General features: G+C 39.8%; 1 protein-coding gene across 4 annotated transcripts in view; it reads right to left on the bottom strand.

The window, feature by feature from the left end:
• The window catches only part of RIMS2 (regulating synaptic membrane exocytosis 2), a 611,677-nt gene extending 594,248 nt beyond the window's left edge, over positions 1-17,429 (bottom strand). For 2 of the 4 annotated variants that reach the window (XM_055546481.1, XM_055546482.1), the window contains exon 1: positions 17,178-17,428. In XM_055546481.1, the coding sequence (XP_055402456.1) occupies positions 17,178-17,353 (176 nt within the window). In that variant the 5' untranslated portion in view covers positions 17,354-17,428. Of the gene's footprint in view, positions 1-17,177 lie in introns of all 4 variants that reach the window. The other 2 variants (XM_055546480.1, XM_055546472.1) reach the window with 2 other exon arrangements.
• Between the last annotated feature and the right edge of the window lie 592 nt (positions 17,430-18,021).

Here is an 18,021-nt window from a genome sequence, read left to right on the forward strand (position 1 = left end):
TCATACAAGGTCCTTTACAACTGACCCCTGCCAACTAGCTTCCATGCACCTATCAATATAGGAATATTCTAAATGGCTGGTGACAATGAGCACATCAGCCGGCCACTGTAGTTATGACAATCAACATGTTATAGCAATTTATGGCTCGTGGGCACTTTCATTTACAGTGTCAGCGTAACCCTGTCAGAAAGATACCACAAACCCTAATTCCTTACCCATGATTCCAAAACCCAAAAGCTCTGAAAACAGAACTTTTTTTGCAAGTTTGGGACAAAATTCTTGATCTAAATGAATTATTAATAGCACGAGGCTTTATGTAATCTCTATTTAACCTACTTATAAATATTCACATGTTTCACTAGAGAAACATAACTGCACTTGCTTAGGGGCTGCTGTCCTGATGCACTGAGAGTTACATACTTCTGTGGTTGCACCTTTATGTTTCTAAAACCAAAAAAAGGGTTGTTGTTGTTATTATTTAGTTGCTCAGTCATGCCCGACTCTTGTGCGACCCCAAGGACTATAGCCCACCAGGCTCCTCTGTCCATGGAGTTTCCCAGGCAAGAACACTGAAGTAGGTTGCCATTTCCTTCTCTAGGGACTCTTTCGGACCCAGGAATCAAACCTGCATTTCCTGCATTGCACACAGATTCTTTGCCGCTGAGCCACAGTGGAAGCCCCAAAATAGAATTCAAAATACCTGAACTCTAAACCACATCTGGCACCACGGAATTCAGCTAAGGAATTTGGGATGTGTGTTTTCAATCTCCATTTCCAGAGTTTAAGGAGCTGAAGTGACTTCGTCAAGATAACATAGCTTGTAAATGGTGGAGCCAGGACTCTAATCCAGACACCTAAGTCTTGTTTTATCCCCTATCCAAGACAGACCACAAATGAAAAAAGAAACCTTTCTCTGCATAAAAAGACACATCTCACAGTTCACATAATATCATGTAAGCATAAGTTAATATAAAAATTTTAATGAAAAAATTAAAAAACAAAGTCTGTATCTAATCTTCAAAAAATATATTTCCTGCTGCTTAAATATTAATGTTTCACCCTATTGTACACAAAGGAGTAAAGACATTGTCAGATTTGGGGTCACTCTTCCAGAAGTTAAGAGCACCATCAATTTTAATGTTGATATTATTTTTCACTAAAATTCCTAAACACTACATAACAAATTAAACAATTTTAAAAGAGAATTATAATTATCCTAGGAATTGACAAACTTTCTAATACCAATCCTGTCAATTCTGTGGTAGTTATATTTTTGAACAAATACTTCAGATTCTCCTTCTAACCATGGTAGGACTACACTTTTCTACCGAATTAGGCATGATCATGTAACTTATTATGGCCAGTGAAATGTGAACAGCAGTTACATATATATTTCTGAGAGGAAACTTTAAGAGACAATCTGCAATTCACTAGTTCCTCTCTTCATCTGCTCTCAACGTTCCATACATCTTCTCCATCATCAGCCTGTGTTCCAGAATGAGAATGACACGGGGTAAAGACCCCAAGCAACCCAGATAAAAACATACAACATGAAAAAGAAACTTGTATTGTTTTAAGCTACTGAAATTTGAGGACAGCAAAGCCTACTGTTAATTTATCAATGTATTGCCTCTTAGCTCCTAATCCATCTTTCTTCGTCCTACTTAGTAATACTGAATCCGGACTCTACAACCGTTTCTCCTTTACCAGTTGGCGCAATTTTAAGCTTCGTCAGTAGAGGGAGCTGGAGCAAAAGGAAGAAGGGGCTTCTCTTTCTGGATTCCGGAATTCTGTTGTTTTCCCTGCGATGCTTGGCTGTCAGGAGCTTACAGGATACCCAGCGGCACTCACTCGGGGCACTCACTCTCACCAGCACGCAACACGTTTCACCAGCACCCAGCAGGAACTGATTCAGAAATTTCAATAGCATCTCAGTAGGCAATATCCCAATAAGTCTCACAGACACCCTATAGGTGGTTTCCCAGTGACTTTGGCTAAGCCCATTAGCCAACCTCTCAGCAGCCCTACCGACACCCCCACAGATGATTTCCTGCCTGTCCCAGCTGGTAGCAGCTCAATGGGACATCGTCACACCTTCTAACAAGGGCTGAATTTCAGCCTTAGCCATGGGGGAAAGGGCCTCGTCCAAGTTTGTTCTTTCCTTGAGTATTCAGCCTCAGCTCTAAAGAAGGTGGCTGCTCTCTGTTACAAGTTAATAATCCTTTATATTAAAATTTCCCTATTCAAATTATTACTGCAGTTTCTGTTTTCCGATTGGACTGTGATATCTAGTCTACTCCAACATATAAAACTCATGCTGTAACATGAATTTGTATTAGTAGTTTTGAAGGATAACTTTGGTTATTTTCTTTTTCTAGCTATTTCATAGCTCTTTTTAATATTTTATGTATCAAAGTTAAAGCAATTAATTGTATTTTGACCACTGATATAGAATTTAAATCATCAGATCAGATCAGATCAGTCACTCAGTTGTGTCCGACTCTGCGACCCCATGAATCGCAGCACGCCAGGCCTCCCTGTCCATCACCGACTCCCGGAGTTCACTCAGACTCACGTCCATCTAGTCAGTGATGCCATCCAGCCATCATCCTCTGTCATCCCCTTCTCCTCCTGCCCCCAATCCCTCCCAGCATCAGAGTCTTTTCCAATGAGTCAACTCTTCACACGAGGTGGCCCAAGTACTGGAGTTTCAGCTTTAGCATCGTTCCTTCCAAAGAAATCCCAGGGCTGATCTCCTTCAGAATGGACTGGTTGGACCTCCTTGCAGTCCAAGGGACTCTCAAGAGTCTTCTCCAACACCACAGTTCAAAAGCATCAATTCTTCGGCGCTCAGCCTTCTTCACAGTCCAACTCTCACATCCATACATGACCACAGGAAAAACCATAGCCTTGACTAGACGAACCTTTGTTGGCAAAGTAATGTCTCTGCTTTTGAATATGCTATCTAGGTTGATCATAACTTTCCTTCCAAGGAGTAAGCGTCTTTTAATTTCATGGCTGCAGTCACCATCTGTAGTAAATCATACTAAATACTAAATACTTCCCTTGTGACTCAGCTGATAAAGAATCCACCTGCAATTCAGGAGACCTGGGTTCTATCCCTGGGTTGGGAAGATCCCCTGGAGGAGGGAAAGGCTACCCACTCCAGTATTCTGACCTGGAGAATTCCATGGACTCTGTATAGTCCATGGGGTTGCAAAGAGTTGGCCAGGACTAAGCTACTTTCACTTTCACTTTCAAATACTACATGCGTTCGTTAAATCAGACTTATTGGCTAAAAATTATAAGAAATAAAAATAATATATGAAAGCACATTTATTGTGGGGTAAGAAATAGTTCTTCAACCAAACTTGTCAATGAAAATTATATTCCTGTCAAAAGATTAAATTTAAATCTTTATTTATTCATACTACAATAAAAAGTTTATACTGAGTCTTTTTAAATCAGTTTATACTGAGTCTTTTAAAATCAGATAATGAAAATATTGCATTTGGAAAGGTTTCAATACTCTTCACTATGTTAGTCTTATGGCAAAATTACATATTCCTCAATCTATAAAAATAAATCCAATTATTAACTAAAAAGACTACTCAGGAAGAGTGCTTAAGTGTTTCTTATGTGCAGAGCCAAAAACAATTCTCACTGCTTGCCCCCGACCCCACTTCCCATTAGACCAGTATTTTAATTCAGGAGGAAACAAATGAAAAGTGAAGACCACGTTGGCAGTAATTTGAGGGCAATAAAGTAATATAAACCTATGGAAAAGTAAAATTATAAAATATTATTTCAGAGATATTCTAGAATGTATGTCTCTAATACAAAATACATTTTTTTAAATGAGTAGCTCAATGTCTCCTTTATAAAAGACATATATCCAAACTTATATCTAGTGGCACTTACTAAAGAAGTATAAGGAGAATACTGACCACAAAGAAGTTCATTTTCTAATCCCAGGAAGGTGAATATATGTATCCTTGCATGGTAAGAGATTTTTGAGATGTGACTAAGATAGGAAGATTATTCTGGACTATCTGGGTGGGCCCAATCTAATCATAGGAATTCTTAAAAGTGAAAAATCTCTCCCAGCTGTGGACAGAAAGAGTGGCAGTGACAGAAGAAGGGTCAGAAAGATGGCATCATGACAAGAATTCAATGCTCCATTGCTGGTTCTGAGATGTAGGAAGCTATGAGCAAGACTAGAGAAGAGGTCTCTAGGAGGTCAAAACAGCATCTGGCTCATAGCTGAAGGAAATGGGACTCTCAGTCGTTTAACTTCAAGGAACTGAATTCTTTCAACAGCCCAAAGGAGCAAGAAAACATTCCCTCCCACCTCAGCCCCCAACCGCCACCCCCCCCCACCTTCACCCCCACCCTAGGTAGCTTCCAGAAAGAAATATAGCCAGTTCTTTTGATTCTATGCAGTAAGACCTATGTCAGACTTCTGACTTACAGAACTGTATGATAATAAACTTGTGTTGTTTTAAGCCAGTAAGTTTGTTAGTAGCAGAAAACTAATACAAGGGACACTATTTATAACCTTGGAAGATCTTGGTCACACTTTATTAAAGAAAGTAGCAATGTCTTTTCAACAGGTATTAAAATATTGGACGTTCATAAAAGTATTTACTGAAAATAAGGTAGGTTGATTCCCAGGCAAGAATACTGGAGTGGGTAGCCATTCCCTTCTCCAAGGGATCTTCCCCATCCAGGGATGGAACCCAGGTCTCCTGTACTGCAGGCGATTCTTTACCTTCTGGGCCACGAGGGAAGCCCCTTTCATAAAAATATTCATTGAAGATAAAGTAGATTGATAAAGTAGTTACCAATGCTTCCTTCTTTCAGCTAAATTATTTATTTAACAAATACATGATGTTTACTATGTGCTAAGAACTCTTCCAAGGGCTTTACAAATGTAAACTCAATCCTCATAACAGCTTATGAAGTAGGTATTATCCCCATTTTACAGATAAAGACAGTAAGGTACACCACTATCAAGTAACAGAGCTGGGATTCAAACTTAAGCTTGACTGACTCCAGAATTCAAGTGCTTCTGCACTAGGCTAACTATTTTCCATACCAGATGCAACAGCAATGTGATAGAAAGAGATTGGGTTTTGTAGTTAAAAAGATCTAGGCATAGATCTGTATTCTATTACTCATAAGCTTTGTAACCTGGATCCTAGCACATAAATGGACACTAAAGAAATGTTCATTCCCTCCTTCAACTCCTGCTTCCAGTGTAGAGATACATTCAAATTCAAAGAAAACCCTATATGGAATAGGCTTAAGAAAAAAACTGAACACTAATCTTAACTCCCAAATTTGCACTTCTCTTTCCTCAGGTTTACACATTACTTTTCAGATCTCAGCTAAGACAACCAATGGTGTAGCAACACATTTCTAGGGGTACTCTAGGCTCTCACTATCATATCAACAAAAATATATTGGAATTTTACCATAAAAACAAAATTACAAAAAAAGGGGGAAATTTTTTTTTAAGATTTAAACATGAGGTAAAGGTAAAGTCTTTTCGATTGAAGGTAATCTTAGCCATAGAATGAAATTAAACAGCTATTACACGCACTTTCTGGTTCACTTTTTGTCTCAAATGGGGTCGCAAAGAGTCGGACACAACTGAGCGACTTCACTTTCACTTTACCTTGTTCTTGTTAACATGTTTGAAGAGTGGTCACTGGCCATATATTAATACTCTTTATGCTAATATTCTTTATATTTGTTATCACCTAGAAATTAACTTTAGCATCTCATATTCTAGACAGTGAACCTGGTCTTAACAAAGATGCTTTGTCCCCAAGGCTGCCTACCCCTGCAATACCACCACTATTATTGCCCAGAGAAATCTTTTTTGAGGGAGGTAGAATTTTCTAAAATGCTAACTACTATTTCAAATAAAGACATACTTGACACTATAGCAAAACAAGTATCTACTAGAACATCAGCAAAAGGTGGCTTAATCTATCATGCTGTGCTGTGCTTAGTCCCTCGGTTGTGTCCGACTCTTTGTGACCGACCCCATGGACTGTAGCCTGCCAGGCTCCTCAGTCATTGGGTTTCGCAGGCAAGAATACTGGAGTGGGGAGCCATTCCCTTATCCAGGAGGTCTTCCCGACCCAGGGATCGAACCCGAGTCTCCTGTATTGCAGGTGGATTCTAAGTACAAATTCTGGTGGAATATGTCTGCTTGGGCTTACATCTTAGCTCCCTACTGAAAACTCTGAGCATCCAACTTAAGTCTTCATTTTTTTTCATCTGTAAAACTGGGAAAGTAATAACTATCTCATAAGATGGTTGTAGTGGTTGAATCAGATAACGAATATATAAAATAGCACAGTAAGCATTCAACAAATGTTGGCTGTTGAGTATTAAGGTAGTAAGAGTATAATAAAAGTATATAATAAGAGTTATATGAGCACAAAGAGTCATCTAACCCAGTTTCTAAAAGTTGGAAACCTGAGATGAATCTCAGTTAAGAATCAATAGGACTTAGCCAGAGAAAAGCGGTTAGGGCTTTCTAGTCAAAGAGAACAGTATATGCCAAACTACAACAGAAGATGAAAAAAAAGAACAGGGAACTTACTTCAATACAATTAAAACAGATAGTGCCCATGAAAGATCACCAGGATTTAACACTGATAAAGCACTACAAAGGGACTTCCATGATATACCTAGAAGTTTGGACAATATCATAAGTGCAATGGGAAGGCACTAAAGAATACTAAGGATATTAAAATTAAACTGTGTCAGAGTGTAGTACTATTACAGAGAGGCTGGACTAGAGGAAGCGAGCCTCAACTAAAGATCCTTGTTTAGAAATGATTAAGGAAAAGACAATAAAGGCATGAAACAATGCAGTGACAATGAAGATGAAGAGAAACAGATTTCAAAGATATTTTGGAGAAAATAAAGATAGGATTTGGTAACTGATTATATTTGAGGGCTGAGGAAGGGTGAGGAAGTTAGAATGACTACCATGACCACCAAGCTGTATTAACAAATGTTTATTGACTGACAACTATGCCCCTGGTACTATACTAGGCATAAAAAGATGATTAAAACTTGGTCCCTGACATCAAAGAAACCAGTTATACTAAGAAGAACATAGAGATTAGTAACTAATATTGAATATCAGAAACATTATAAAAATTGTTTACAGAATGATACGAAAATTGAAAGGAGAGACACCCAACTAGTGGAAATACATCAAAGAGATGTATGTCTTCACAGCAATGGAGCTGGACACAAAACAGCACATCGGGAAAAGAGCAAGAGGATGTGCATAATCAAAGGACATGATACAGAGAAGGATTTGTAAAAAGATTACTATGATTATATAGAAGGAGGTGGGTTGTGAATGCCTAAAGTCATGATTCATTCACATTCATAATCCAAATAAATTTTTACTGATCTACAGTGTATCAGTCTGGGTCCTGACAGGAAACAGATGGCATAAACTGAGTAACTAAGGAGAGCTTAATAAAGGTACTGTTTTACAAAGATGTGAGCAGGATTTAAGGAAACCAACAAGAGATGGTGCAGCATGACAGCTAGCAACACAGGAAAGCAATTTCCAGAAATGGAAGAAAATAGCTGTACTAAGAGGGCCACCAGACTAGCATGGAGGAAACTTGGGAACAAATAACCTGATGTCATTCTCCTTCCATACAATCTGCCAATGTCTCACATCAACAGAAACCAACTGGAAGTCTAAGAACAAGGAGACCTGCTGGTGCAATCCATAGAAGTCAGCTCCTATAGTATTCAGCAAAGTGGGGGAAAGTGAGTAGATCTGGAATGGTGAATGGGGAAATATGTAACATGCAATGATAAAATTCAACAACATTCAACTCCCAGTTCTATAACTCTTCCTACACTTCAGTTTGGAGACAGCCTTCAACCTGCAAAACTTTTAACATGAAGCTTCAATTTGTTCTAAAATGGATCCTTAGCATTGTGAATTCTTCTGTCTCATCATAAGTCTATATGCTATTTTAACTCCCTGAGCAACTATCTCTGTTAAGGTACAGTGTAAGCATTTTCTCAAACCTTCAACAACAAATCCTCAGTTGGGGTACAGCCAGCAACTTGTCACCAAGAGGATGGAAAAGACATGTCCTGATAAATTCTGCATTCAAGAATCAATGGCTGCGTTAAGACTTTGGTTAGCTTAGACCAGACAATCGTTGAAGAGAGGTCAACTTGTGATAATAAAATTCAGTACCCAGGTGGCACTACTGGTAAAGAATCTGGCTACTGATGCAGGAGATGCAAGAGATGCAAGTTCAATCCCTGAGTTGGGAAGATCCCCTGGAGAAGGGCATGGCAACCCACTTCAGTATTCTTGCCAGGAGAATCCCCATGGACAGAGGAGCCTGGCAGGCTACAGCCCATAGTGTTGCAAAGAGTCATCAGCCAGAACTTAATTACATGAACTCATCTAGATACAAGGGGAGATGGAAAAGGTAGGACTAGACAGCTACTGCACAGAAACTCTATGAAAAAGGAATATAAATCTTTGAGGAACACCTAGCTACCTCCACAACAAAATTCACTTCGACAGAAAAAAAAAAATTGTGTTAATAAAAGCATTAACTATTTCAGCTTTGGGTCAAAAGGAATTATGTGTGAGTGATGTGTGATGAAACAGAGGTTCATGTATGTGCCCGAGAAGCAAGCCACTACAGCAACTACTGTAATAGACACCTCATACGCCAACAAAACAAGAGGACTGTGAGCATCATCTCCATCTGTCAGCTGAACAATACCAAAGTACTAAGTATCAATAAACACCATTGTGATTATATTGCTACCTAGCTATATTATTTAGTGTATCCTTTTTTCCCAGTGTTAGCATCCCAGAAGCCTAGTTGTAGGATATGTGAAACTGTTATTTCTCCCTCCAGATGAACGTAAGTTTTCTTGGAAGAAAAAACACTAAAGGGCATAGAGAATTCCATCCTCTTCCTGTGCATAAAGGAGCATTTATCCAGCATCTCTGTTTAGCAGAACCTATATGTGTGTTACACAAAAATATTAAATGTTTATAATATATAAACCCTATAAAATTCTCAATTCTAAATGCCTTAAAAAAGCATTTAGCTAGCATTATGTTGTATGGAAAATATAAATTAGAGCTTTTGAGATGCATGTATATAAAAGTCATTCATTCTTAGACTAATTTATACTATCTAGTTGTCCACCAGTTTTTTGGTAACAATTTTAGACAGAAAGTAGGTGAAACAATATTATATCACTCCTGGGTCAAAACCCATTCTCAACTTTTCCCTTTCTAATAACCCTACCTCTAATCATATTTCTAGAATTTCCTATCACAAAATCCAACAAAAATTATCTCCCTTTCATAATAAAACACTTTTTGAAATTCTGCAGTAATTCAGTAAGCTCATATAAAAAGAAAGAGAATCTTCAACTGTAACATATCATTTCCAAGGCTAATCTCCTTTCTATATTTTCCTAAAATACATTCACATTTCCAAAAGTTCATTGGAAGTGATGTAAGAAGATATATAAAAAAGAAAATTTGTTCTAGTTAAATCCAACATATATAATAAATATTGTGTAATAGTTAAAAAAAAGAAAAGTTATGACCAACCTAGATAGCATATTAAAAAGCAGAGACATTACTTTGCCAACAAAGGTCCGTCTAGTCAAAGCTATGGTTTTTCCAGTAGTCATGTATGGATGTGAGAATTGGACCATAAAGAACACTGAGCACTGAAGAACTGATGCTTTTGAACTGTGGTGTTGGAAAAGACTCTTGAGAGTCCCTTGAACTACAAGGAGATCAAACCAGTCCATCCTAAAGGAAATCAATCCTGAATATTCATTGGAAAGACTGATGCTGAAGCTGAAGCTCCAATATTGTGGCCACCTGATGTGAAGAAGAGTCAACTCATTAGAAAATACCTTGATGCTGGAAAAGATTGAAGGCAGGAGGAGAAGGGGACGACAGAGGATGAGATGGTGGATGGCATCATCAACTCGATGGACATGAGTTTGAGCAAACTCTGGGAGATGGTGAAGGATAGGGAAGCCTGGTGTGCTGCAGTCCATTGGGTCTCAAATAATCAGACACAACTGAGTGACTGAACACCACCACCACCTTAGTTATCAGGCTCTTTAATAATGGTTTCTGTTAGGGAAACTGCTTCCAATTCACCTTCCCTCTCCTTGTCCCTAGCTTTCTAGACAAAGAATGTGTGTACTTAGTCTCTCAGTTATGTCCAAATCTTTGGACCTGATGGACTGTAGCCCACCAGGCTTCTCTGTCCATGGGGATTCTCCAGGCAAGAATACTGGAGTGGGTTGCCATGCCTTCCTCCAGGGGATCTTCCCAACCAGGGATCAAATCCTGCAGGCAGATTCTTTACCATCTGAGCCACCAGGGAAGCCCATGAATACCGCAATGGGTTGCCTATCCCTTCTCCAAGGGATCTTCCCAACCCAGAAACCAAACCAAGGTCTCCAGCACTGCAGGCCGATTCTTTACCAACTGAGCTACCAGGGAAGCCCTTGACAAAGAATGAAGTCAGCTAAAAGTCCTCCAGGCATATTTTGACTTCCTAGTAGGCAGAAAAAAGCATCTCTCAAAAGAAAGGGCAGGGGGACAGATTTCGTCCAAGAGTGCTATAGAATTAAGGTTTAGAGACCCCTATCTATAGTCAGTTAGTAGCAATTATTTATTGCATACCTACTTGTGCCAGGACACCTGGTATATATTGATTACAACAATCCTTCAGGACAGGTGTTATTACTCAGACGATACAGATGAGGAAACATGGCCTCAGAGAGCTTATTAACGTAAGCAAGACCTTACAGTTATTAATTAGTAAAGTAAGGTTTCAAGTCAAAATTCATCTGGCCTATCACACTTGCCTCCACTACCTCCCTCTTCATAATACTGTACAATCAATTTTTATCAATATATATTGTCAACAAGAAGATACTATTTAATTGTCCTAATTACTTTAAAATATAGAATATATATGAAAAATTTATCAGGTATTTTCTCATAAAATGGCAATGTTTTAAAATGCATTTTGAATCCTTAGAAACTACAGAGTTTCAATTTTTGGCAATGACCATGGTTACTGCATGTACAACAATGATTTTTATTTAAGTCTTCATGATTAAATTACATAATTTAGATGACATGCCACACTTAAAATTTCATTTAGCTGTAAGAAAAAATATGGTATTTTAAATATCAGAAAGAGGAAGATCATTCTAAGCATATCACAAAACCCAAAGGCAATCATAATAATAATAAATTTAAATACATTTTTTAAAATCTTGACTAGTAAAAAAAAAGGCATAAACAAGGTCATAAAACAAATGATAAATAAAGAGCTTCCACAAATCACTGAAAATGACCAACAGAAAAAGAAATACAAAAGGCTCTAAACAAATGTAAACAGCTCTCAACCTCACTGATAATAAGAAAACTGCAATTAAATTTTAGAATGGCATATTTTCCACCAAAACTATTGGCAAGACTACCACATACTGAGTTAGCAAGGATATATGAAAATCTCCCTAGCATTTGTCACTTATGCATACTTCCTTTATGAAAGTAAATGTGACAATAATAAAATTTAAATTTTTTATTGTATATATTATAAAAATATAAAGGTTACACTTTATGACCTTTTGATCAAACAATCTCATTTCTAGGAATTTATTCGAGACAAATTCATGCATATGGAAAATGACATATGTACAAATGCAAGAGATGTAAGAGACTCGGGTTTGATCCCTGGATTGGGAAGATCCCCTGGAGAAGGGAGGGCATGGCAACCCACTCCACTACTCTTGCCTGGAGAATCCCATGGACAGAGGAGTGTGGCGGGCTACATCTATAGGGTTGCAAAGAGTGGGACATGACTGAAGCGACTTAGCATGTACCCACATGCACACATACAGCCATTAAAATGAATTCAGTTCAGTCGCTCAGTCGTATCTGACTATTTGCGACCCCATGAATCACAGCACGCCAGGCCTCCCTGTCCATCACCAACTCCCAGGGTTCACTCAAACTCATGTCCATCGAGTCGGTGACGCCATCCAGCCATCTCATCCTCTGTTGTCCCCTTCTTCTCCTGCCCTCAATCCCTCCCGGCATCAGGGTCTTTTCCAATGAGTCAACTCTTCACATGAAGTGGCCAAAGTATTGGAGTTTCAGCTTCAGCATCAGTCCTTCCAATGAACACCCAAGACTGATCTCCTTTAGGATGGACTAGTTGGATCTCCTTGCAGTCCAACAGACTCTCAAGAGTCTTCTCCAACACCACAGTTCAAAAACATCAATTCTTCGGCACTCAGCTTTCTTCACAGTCCAACTCTCACATCCATACATGACCACTGGAAATACCATAGCCTTGACTAGACGGACCTTTGTTGGCAAAGTAATATCTCTGCTTTTCAATATACTATCTAGGTTGGTCATAACTTTCCTTCCAAGGAATAAGGGTCTTTTAATTTCATGGCTGCAGTCACCATCTGCAGTGATTTTGGAGCCCCAAAAAAGAAAGTCTGACACTGTTTCCACTGTTTCCCCATCTATTTCCCATGAAGTGATGGGACCAGATGCCATGATCTTAGTTTTCTGAATGTTGAGCTTTAAGCCAACTTTTTCACTCTCCTCTTTCACTTTCATCAAGAGGCTTTTTAGTTCCTCTTCATTTTCTGCCATAAGGGTGGTGTCATCTGCATATCTGAGCTTAATATCCCTAACATATCCCTAAAATGAATTAGGGAGTTATATATTCATGGGTGTGGAATTGATCTCCTAAAAATTAAACTGCAAGACATATTTGTACCTTTTATGTTTATACATATAAGTCCATACATGTGTATATACATATATATACATATATAGACACACAATATTTGATATACACACATATCTACTCTTAAGCACAGAATATTTCTGAAAGAGTATAAAACAAGCTGGCAATAGGAGTTGCCTCTGGAAAGGGAAAATAGGTAGCTAAAAATTTTGTACCATATGTATATATTACCTATTAAGTAAAGAAGTTTATAAACTGACTTTAGAAAGTACTTTAAAATTGAAATATTAAAAAATATAAAACTTCTTACCTATGTTTTAAATATAATCTAAATCATTACCTTGATCTATCATGCAAATTTTTATTTATCATTTTCTTTTATTAGAGGAGCAAATTATCCCTTTGACATTAACAGAAAATCTAAACTGTGGATGAAAAGATAATTTACATGGCAAGAAACACATAATTTCTAATTTGTTTCAAAAACATCTCATCTAAAAGACTATGATACAAGGATAGCAGAAAGCTCAATAAATATTTACTGAAAATACTTTTCTATTGATATCAGTGGGTTTACTTTACTCATCAATTTTTTTCACATCACACCCAAAACAAACAAAAAATAGTAACAAGAACAAAAACTCACTGGAAAATATAAATTTTAAATAAATTACACACTTTGTCCAAAAAATTTCATTTTTCCAACAAGTTTGGTAAACTACTTGTTAATGAACATTACTCGAAGTTAAATCAACATTGCTTACTAGATACCTACCATGTGCAGGTGTTAAGGACACTACAAAACAGAGACTCCAAAGAGGAGTACATTTTTATTCCTGCCCTCAAGAAGTTTACAGTCTTGAAAGACAAGGCTTTAAAACTTTAATCAATAAAAGAATATTATAGATTTTACTGATACACTGAGTTATCCAAACTAAAACTGTTAAAGGCATTCATGTAAGGATTAAAAAACAGTAATTGTTGATCCATTGAAGGATCTATTGGATATAAAAATGCTTCCAAAGTCCTAATATCTCACTCATATGTAAAACTGTAACATTTGATGATGACCAAAGACTTCCAGAATATGTGAATATTCACCTAGGCCATGAAGAAACTGCTAATGATTAAATATAAATATTTTAATTATCCACGCTCCTTAGAAGAGAATTTACTGCAATGGTCTCAATCAGTTTTGATCACTCACCTTTCTCACTAAATATATGTCAGGCATTAACTTCTTAAAATATGTATATTTACTTATATGCATCTTCACATTGTCAATCTATATATTAAGTACCAATAAAACTTAATTTCTGTCTTTTTCAAACACAGACAAAAATGTAAATATAAGTTTTAATTATTTTCTTCTTGTAATCTAGTACATCATCTTATGATGCCCTTGGGTATCCACATTCTGCTTTGTATGAGTACTTAATATGAATATTTAAACTCACAGCCCATGCAAAAATATTTTCATCTAATGGTTTCAATTTTTCACACAGCAAACTCATTTTTTAGCATAGCTGTTAAAAGGCAGCAGACATTAATTTCAATTTCAGTTTATTTCTCTCTGCCCATGACCTTCTCTCAGAATAAATGTTAACATGCAATTAAACAGACATCACTAAAGAGAAACAAAGTATAGTCATGACCAAGCAAATGGCCCCTAAAATTTAATGGCAAATAGCAATCATTGAAGAATATTAGTACTATTTTTTTCTTATAAATAGCATTTGTAACTTAATAGCCAATATTGAAAATATTAGTAAATTGTCAAAATTTTCAAAACAATGTCTCATTTTTATCATTCTATTATAAAGTCTATTCTTTTCCTAATCTTCTTTGTCTAATCTTATTTTATTATGAAAGCCAAAAGTAGTTTTTATTTACTTTTAATAGAAGGGTAATTGCTTTACAATATTATGTTGGTTTCTGCAAAAGTATTTTTAAAGAACATTAAAAATTAAAGTTTCAAATATATTATAATTTAACTCCAAAAAGTTTCTTGTTAAAATGAATACAAAAATAATTCTGAAACCATGTATATCATTTTGAGGTATGACTCCTTCCAAGTCTAAGTTAGGTAAAGATGCAAATAGATATTTTACATAAACACAAACAGATTTTTCATCAATATAATTTCATAGACTGTATGACTATGTTCTTAGAGAATGCTTGTTTCTACCTAAACTATGCAAATATGAATGCACAAACTTTATATGCATTTACACAGTATGTAGGTTTACACAGGAAAGTAAAATACTCACACGTACCTATCTGAAAAAACCCTTTCACGTTCTCCTAATATAACATATAGTTCACCTTAAGAAATTCTTAATTTAGTACTCAAAAGTTCATTTAAGTTTCTATGTATTGGAACAATAAATAGATTTGGAACTACAGTGAACTAGCCAATAAATACCATAATTCTGCATGCCATAAATAAATAAAAACTGTTAAATATGAGTTAACAGTTAACTTCCTACAGTTAAATATGAGTCAAACAAATAAAACCACATTTAATTTGAGCATCATTTTGGCAATACTTATAACATTATAAGAAAATACAGATTCATATATCCAAATATCAAACTCTAAGTCATCAAAAGCTTGACATTGTTAGTAAAGTTAAGCAAAAGTTAGAAGTATGCTCAAAAAGCTCTGTAAAATAATTGTTTTATTTTTTACTAGTTGAAACAAGCTACTTAAATCTCTTACTATTTTTTCATTTCCCAAGCCTACTAGTAAGTCACATTGCCAAACAACTATTCAAACCCAGAAATTAGTTTTGAAGAAGCAATTCTTTATTTCAGTTTGTATGTTAGAAGCACATTTGCTCTTAGTCCTTCAGTATTTTTTGAGAACTAGTATTTTTCTTGGACATGTAAAGATATTTGATAAGTTTGCTATATAATTTAAAGTAGTATTTTTCATTAAAATATGGAAATATATATGTGTGGAGAGAATTGTTTCTTTGTTAAGTGCTAAAGAATACTGAATTCAACTACCTGTTTTTTGGAATTTACATGATTAGAGGCCAGTGTGTTAGTTCCGTCCCAGAGGAACTCTCTACACTTTCAACTATGTGTTTCTGTGGAGAATATGGGAAAAGCATAATTTAGAAATAGGCGACACGAAAGAATTGTCGCATATTTGGTATATCAACTGTACAAATCAATCTTAATGAATAATGCATTTCTAGCAAAAAAATGAAAGAATTGAGCTGGAAAAATATTTTTTAAAAAAAGGTTGCACATGCTCTGCACAATCTCCTTCACGTAGTAACAGAGAAGTCAAAGAACCGTAAAACATTTAAAAGCAAACCTGCTGAAACACATTTCTTTGCTAGACTGACAAGAAAAGGAATCTCAAACGCCTACAGATCTCTCGCTCTCTCTCTGGACAGTTCCCTGGTGCTGAAGTTACACCGTCACTAAACTGTGTTGGGTGCCTGGGTGCTGCTTTCACTGTCCCACCCTCCGCAAGATCCCGCTGCCTAGACTACGAGCACGAGGAGCAGAACTTAACAAGGTAGGGAGCATCCCAAGCTGCAGTGACGGGAGGAACTGGAGTCCTTTCGGAGCCTCTTCGAGAATAAGCAGATTTACTAGTTGCAAATAAGAAGAGTGGCAGAGAGCAGGGTGTTACACACCCGCCGAGGGGGAGGGGCTGGAAGATGGCGGCGACCGCACACCCACCCGAGACACGACAGCGCTTATTACAGGCCCCCCTCGCCCGCACCGCCGCCCTCCTGCCCGGGGCGACAGTGGGCAGCGCTGCTCTTCCCGCAGTGGAGGAGGTGGGGGGGGGCAGAAGCGCCCCGCGGAGGCGGGGCCCAGGGGCCCCCCGGCGGCGCCCTCCTCCCCGGCCGGCGCGCCTCCGCCCGGGTCCCGGCCCGGGGAGCACCTGTGCACGGCCATATTGGATTCCTCGCCCCAGTCACTGCCTCCGCGCGGGGGCGGCGGGAAGCGACCAGGGACGCGCGGAGAGAGCGTTCAGCCCATAGCCCCGCCAGGGCCCGCAGCCTAACTGGCCCGGCGGGCAAGCCGGAAGGACGCCGGGGGGGGATTACAACGCCCACAGGCTCGCCACTGCCGGCCTCGGCGCTCTCCCTCCCCGACACACACACCCCTGCGCTCTGACAGCCCAAGCAAGCTAGCCCCGGCGGCCGGCGGTGGTCGCAACCCTCGTGGCCCAGGCGCCGCCAGCGGGAAGGGAGGGCGGCGATCCCCGGGCGCGCCGGCGGCCGCAGGGCAGCGACCGAGGTGGGGGGGACGGCGGAGGGCAGGGAGGGAGGGAGGCGGGAAGATGGAGTCAGATCCTTACTTCAGCACCGACTGCTCCTTCTCCTCTTCTTTCTTCTGCCGATCCATGACGGCCAGGATGATTTTCCTCTCCTCCTCCGTGAGGTGGCTGAGGTCGGGCATCTCGGGCTGCAGAGGCGGCTGAGAGCCCGCCGGGGTGGGAGCCGGGCGACCCCGCGGCCCGACAGGAGCCGACATGTTTGGTGAAGTCCAACCACCCTAGGGAAGCCGGGAGGCAACTCCACCGGCGGCGGCGGCGGCACCCGCGCGGGCGGCTGGGGCAGCCTCCGGCGCCGGGACAAATACATACAAATCAATGGCCTTCAATCCCAGGCGACGGCCCCCCTCCCCCAAGATGGAAAAGGGAGGGGGGAAGGGGAGGGGAGGGCGAGCGCGGCGGGGTCGGGGGAAGGCAGGGCTGAAGAGTGCGCTCCGAGAAATGTTTCTTTTTCCCCGGGTGGCGAAGGGCTGGCAAGTGAGCTGTTGGGGCAAGAAGAGGAGCGGGAGGCCGGGCCGGGCCGCGGAGGGCGCGGAGCGGCGCGGGGAGAGTGGTGGAGTAAGGTGGCGGGGACAGCGATAAGGGTGGGGTGACTGGAAGGAGCGGGCGGGAGGGCGGCGCGCCGGCCCGGGGCGCAAGGGTGTCCGGCCGCGGCGGAGGCGGGGGGCCCCGCGCGCGCCGCTCGGGAGCGGAGACAGGGGTGGCTGCGACCCAGCCCCCTGGGGGGAGTCCCGGGTACTCGCTCCGAGTGCCGGGGAGGCAGCGTCCCGCGAGCCAAGAGGGGCGCCGAGGCGGGAGCGCAGGGGAGAGTGAGGAAGCAGGGGCGAATTTCCCAGAGAAGCTGCCGAGCCGTCCCACCGGCCGACGC

The sequence above is a fragment of the Bubalus kerabau genome, chromosome 14, assembly GCF_029407905.1.
Source record: "Bubalus kerabau isolate K-KA32 ecotype Philippines breed swamp buffalo chromosome 14, PCC_UOA_SB_1v2, whole genome shotgun sequence".
Classification (NCBI taxonomy): Eukaryota; Metazoa; Chordata; class Mammalia; order Artiodactyla; family Bovidae; genus Bubalus; species Bubalus kerabau.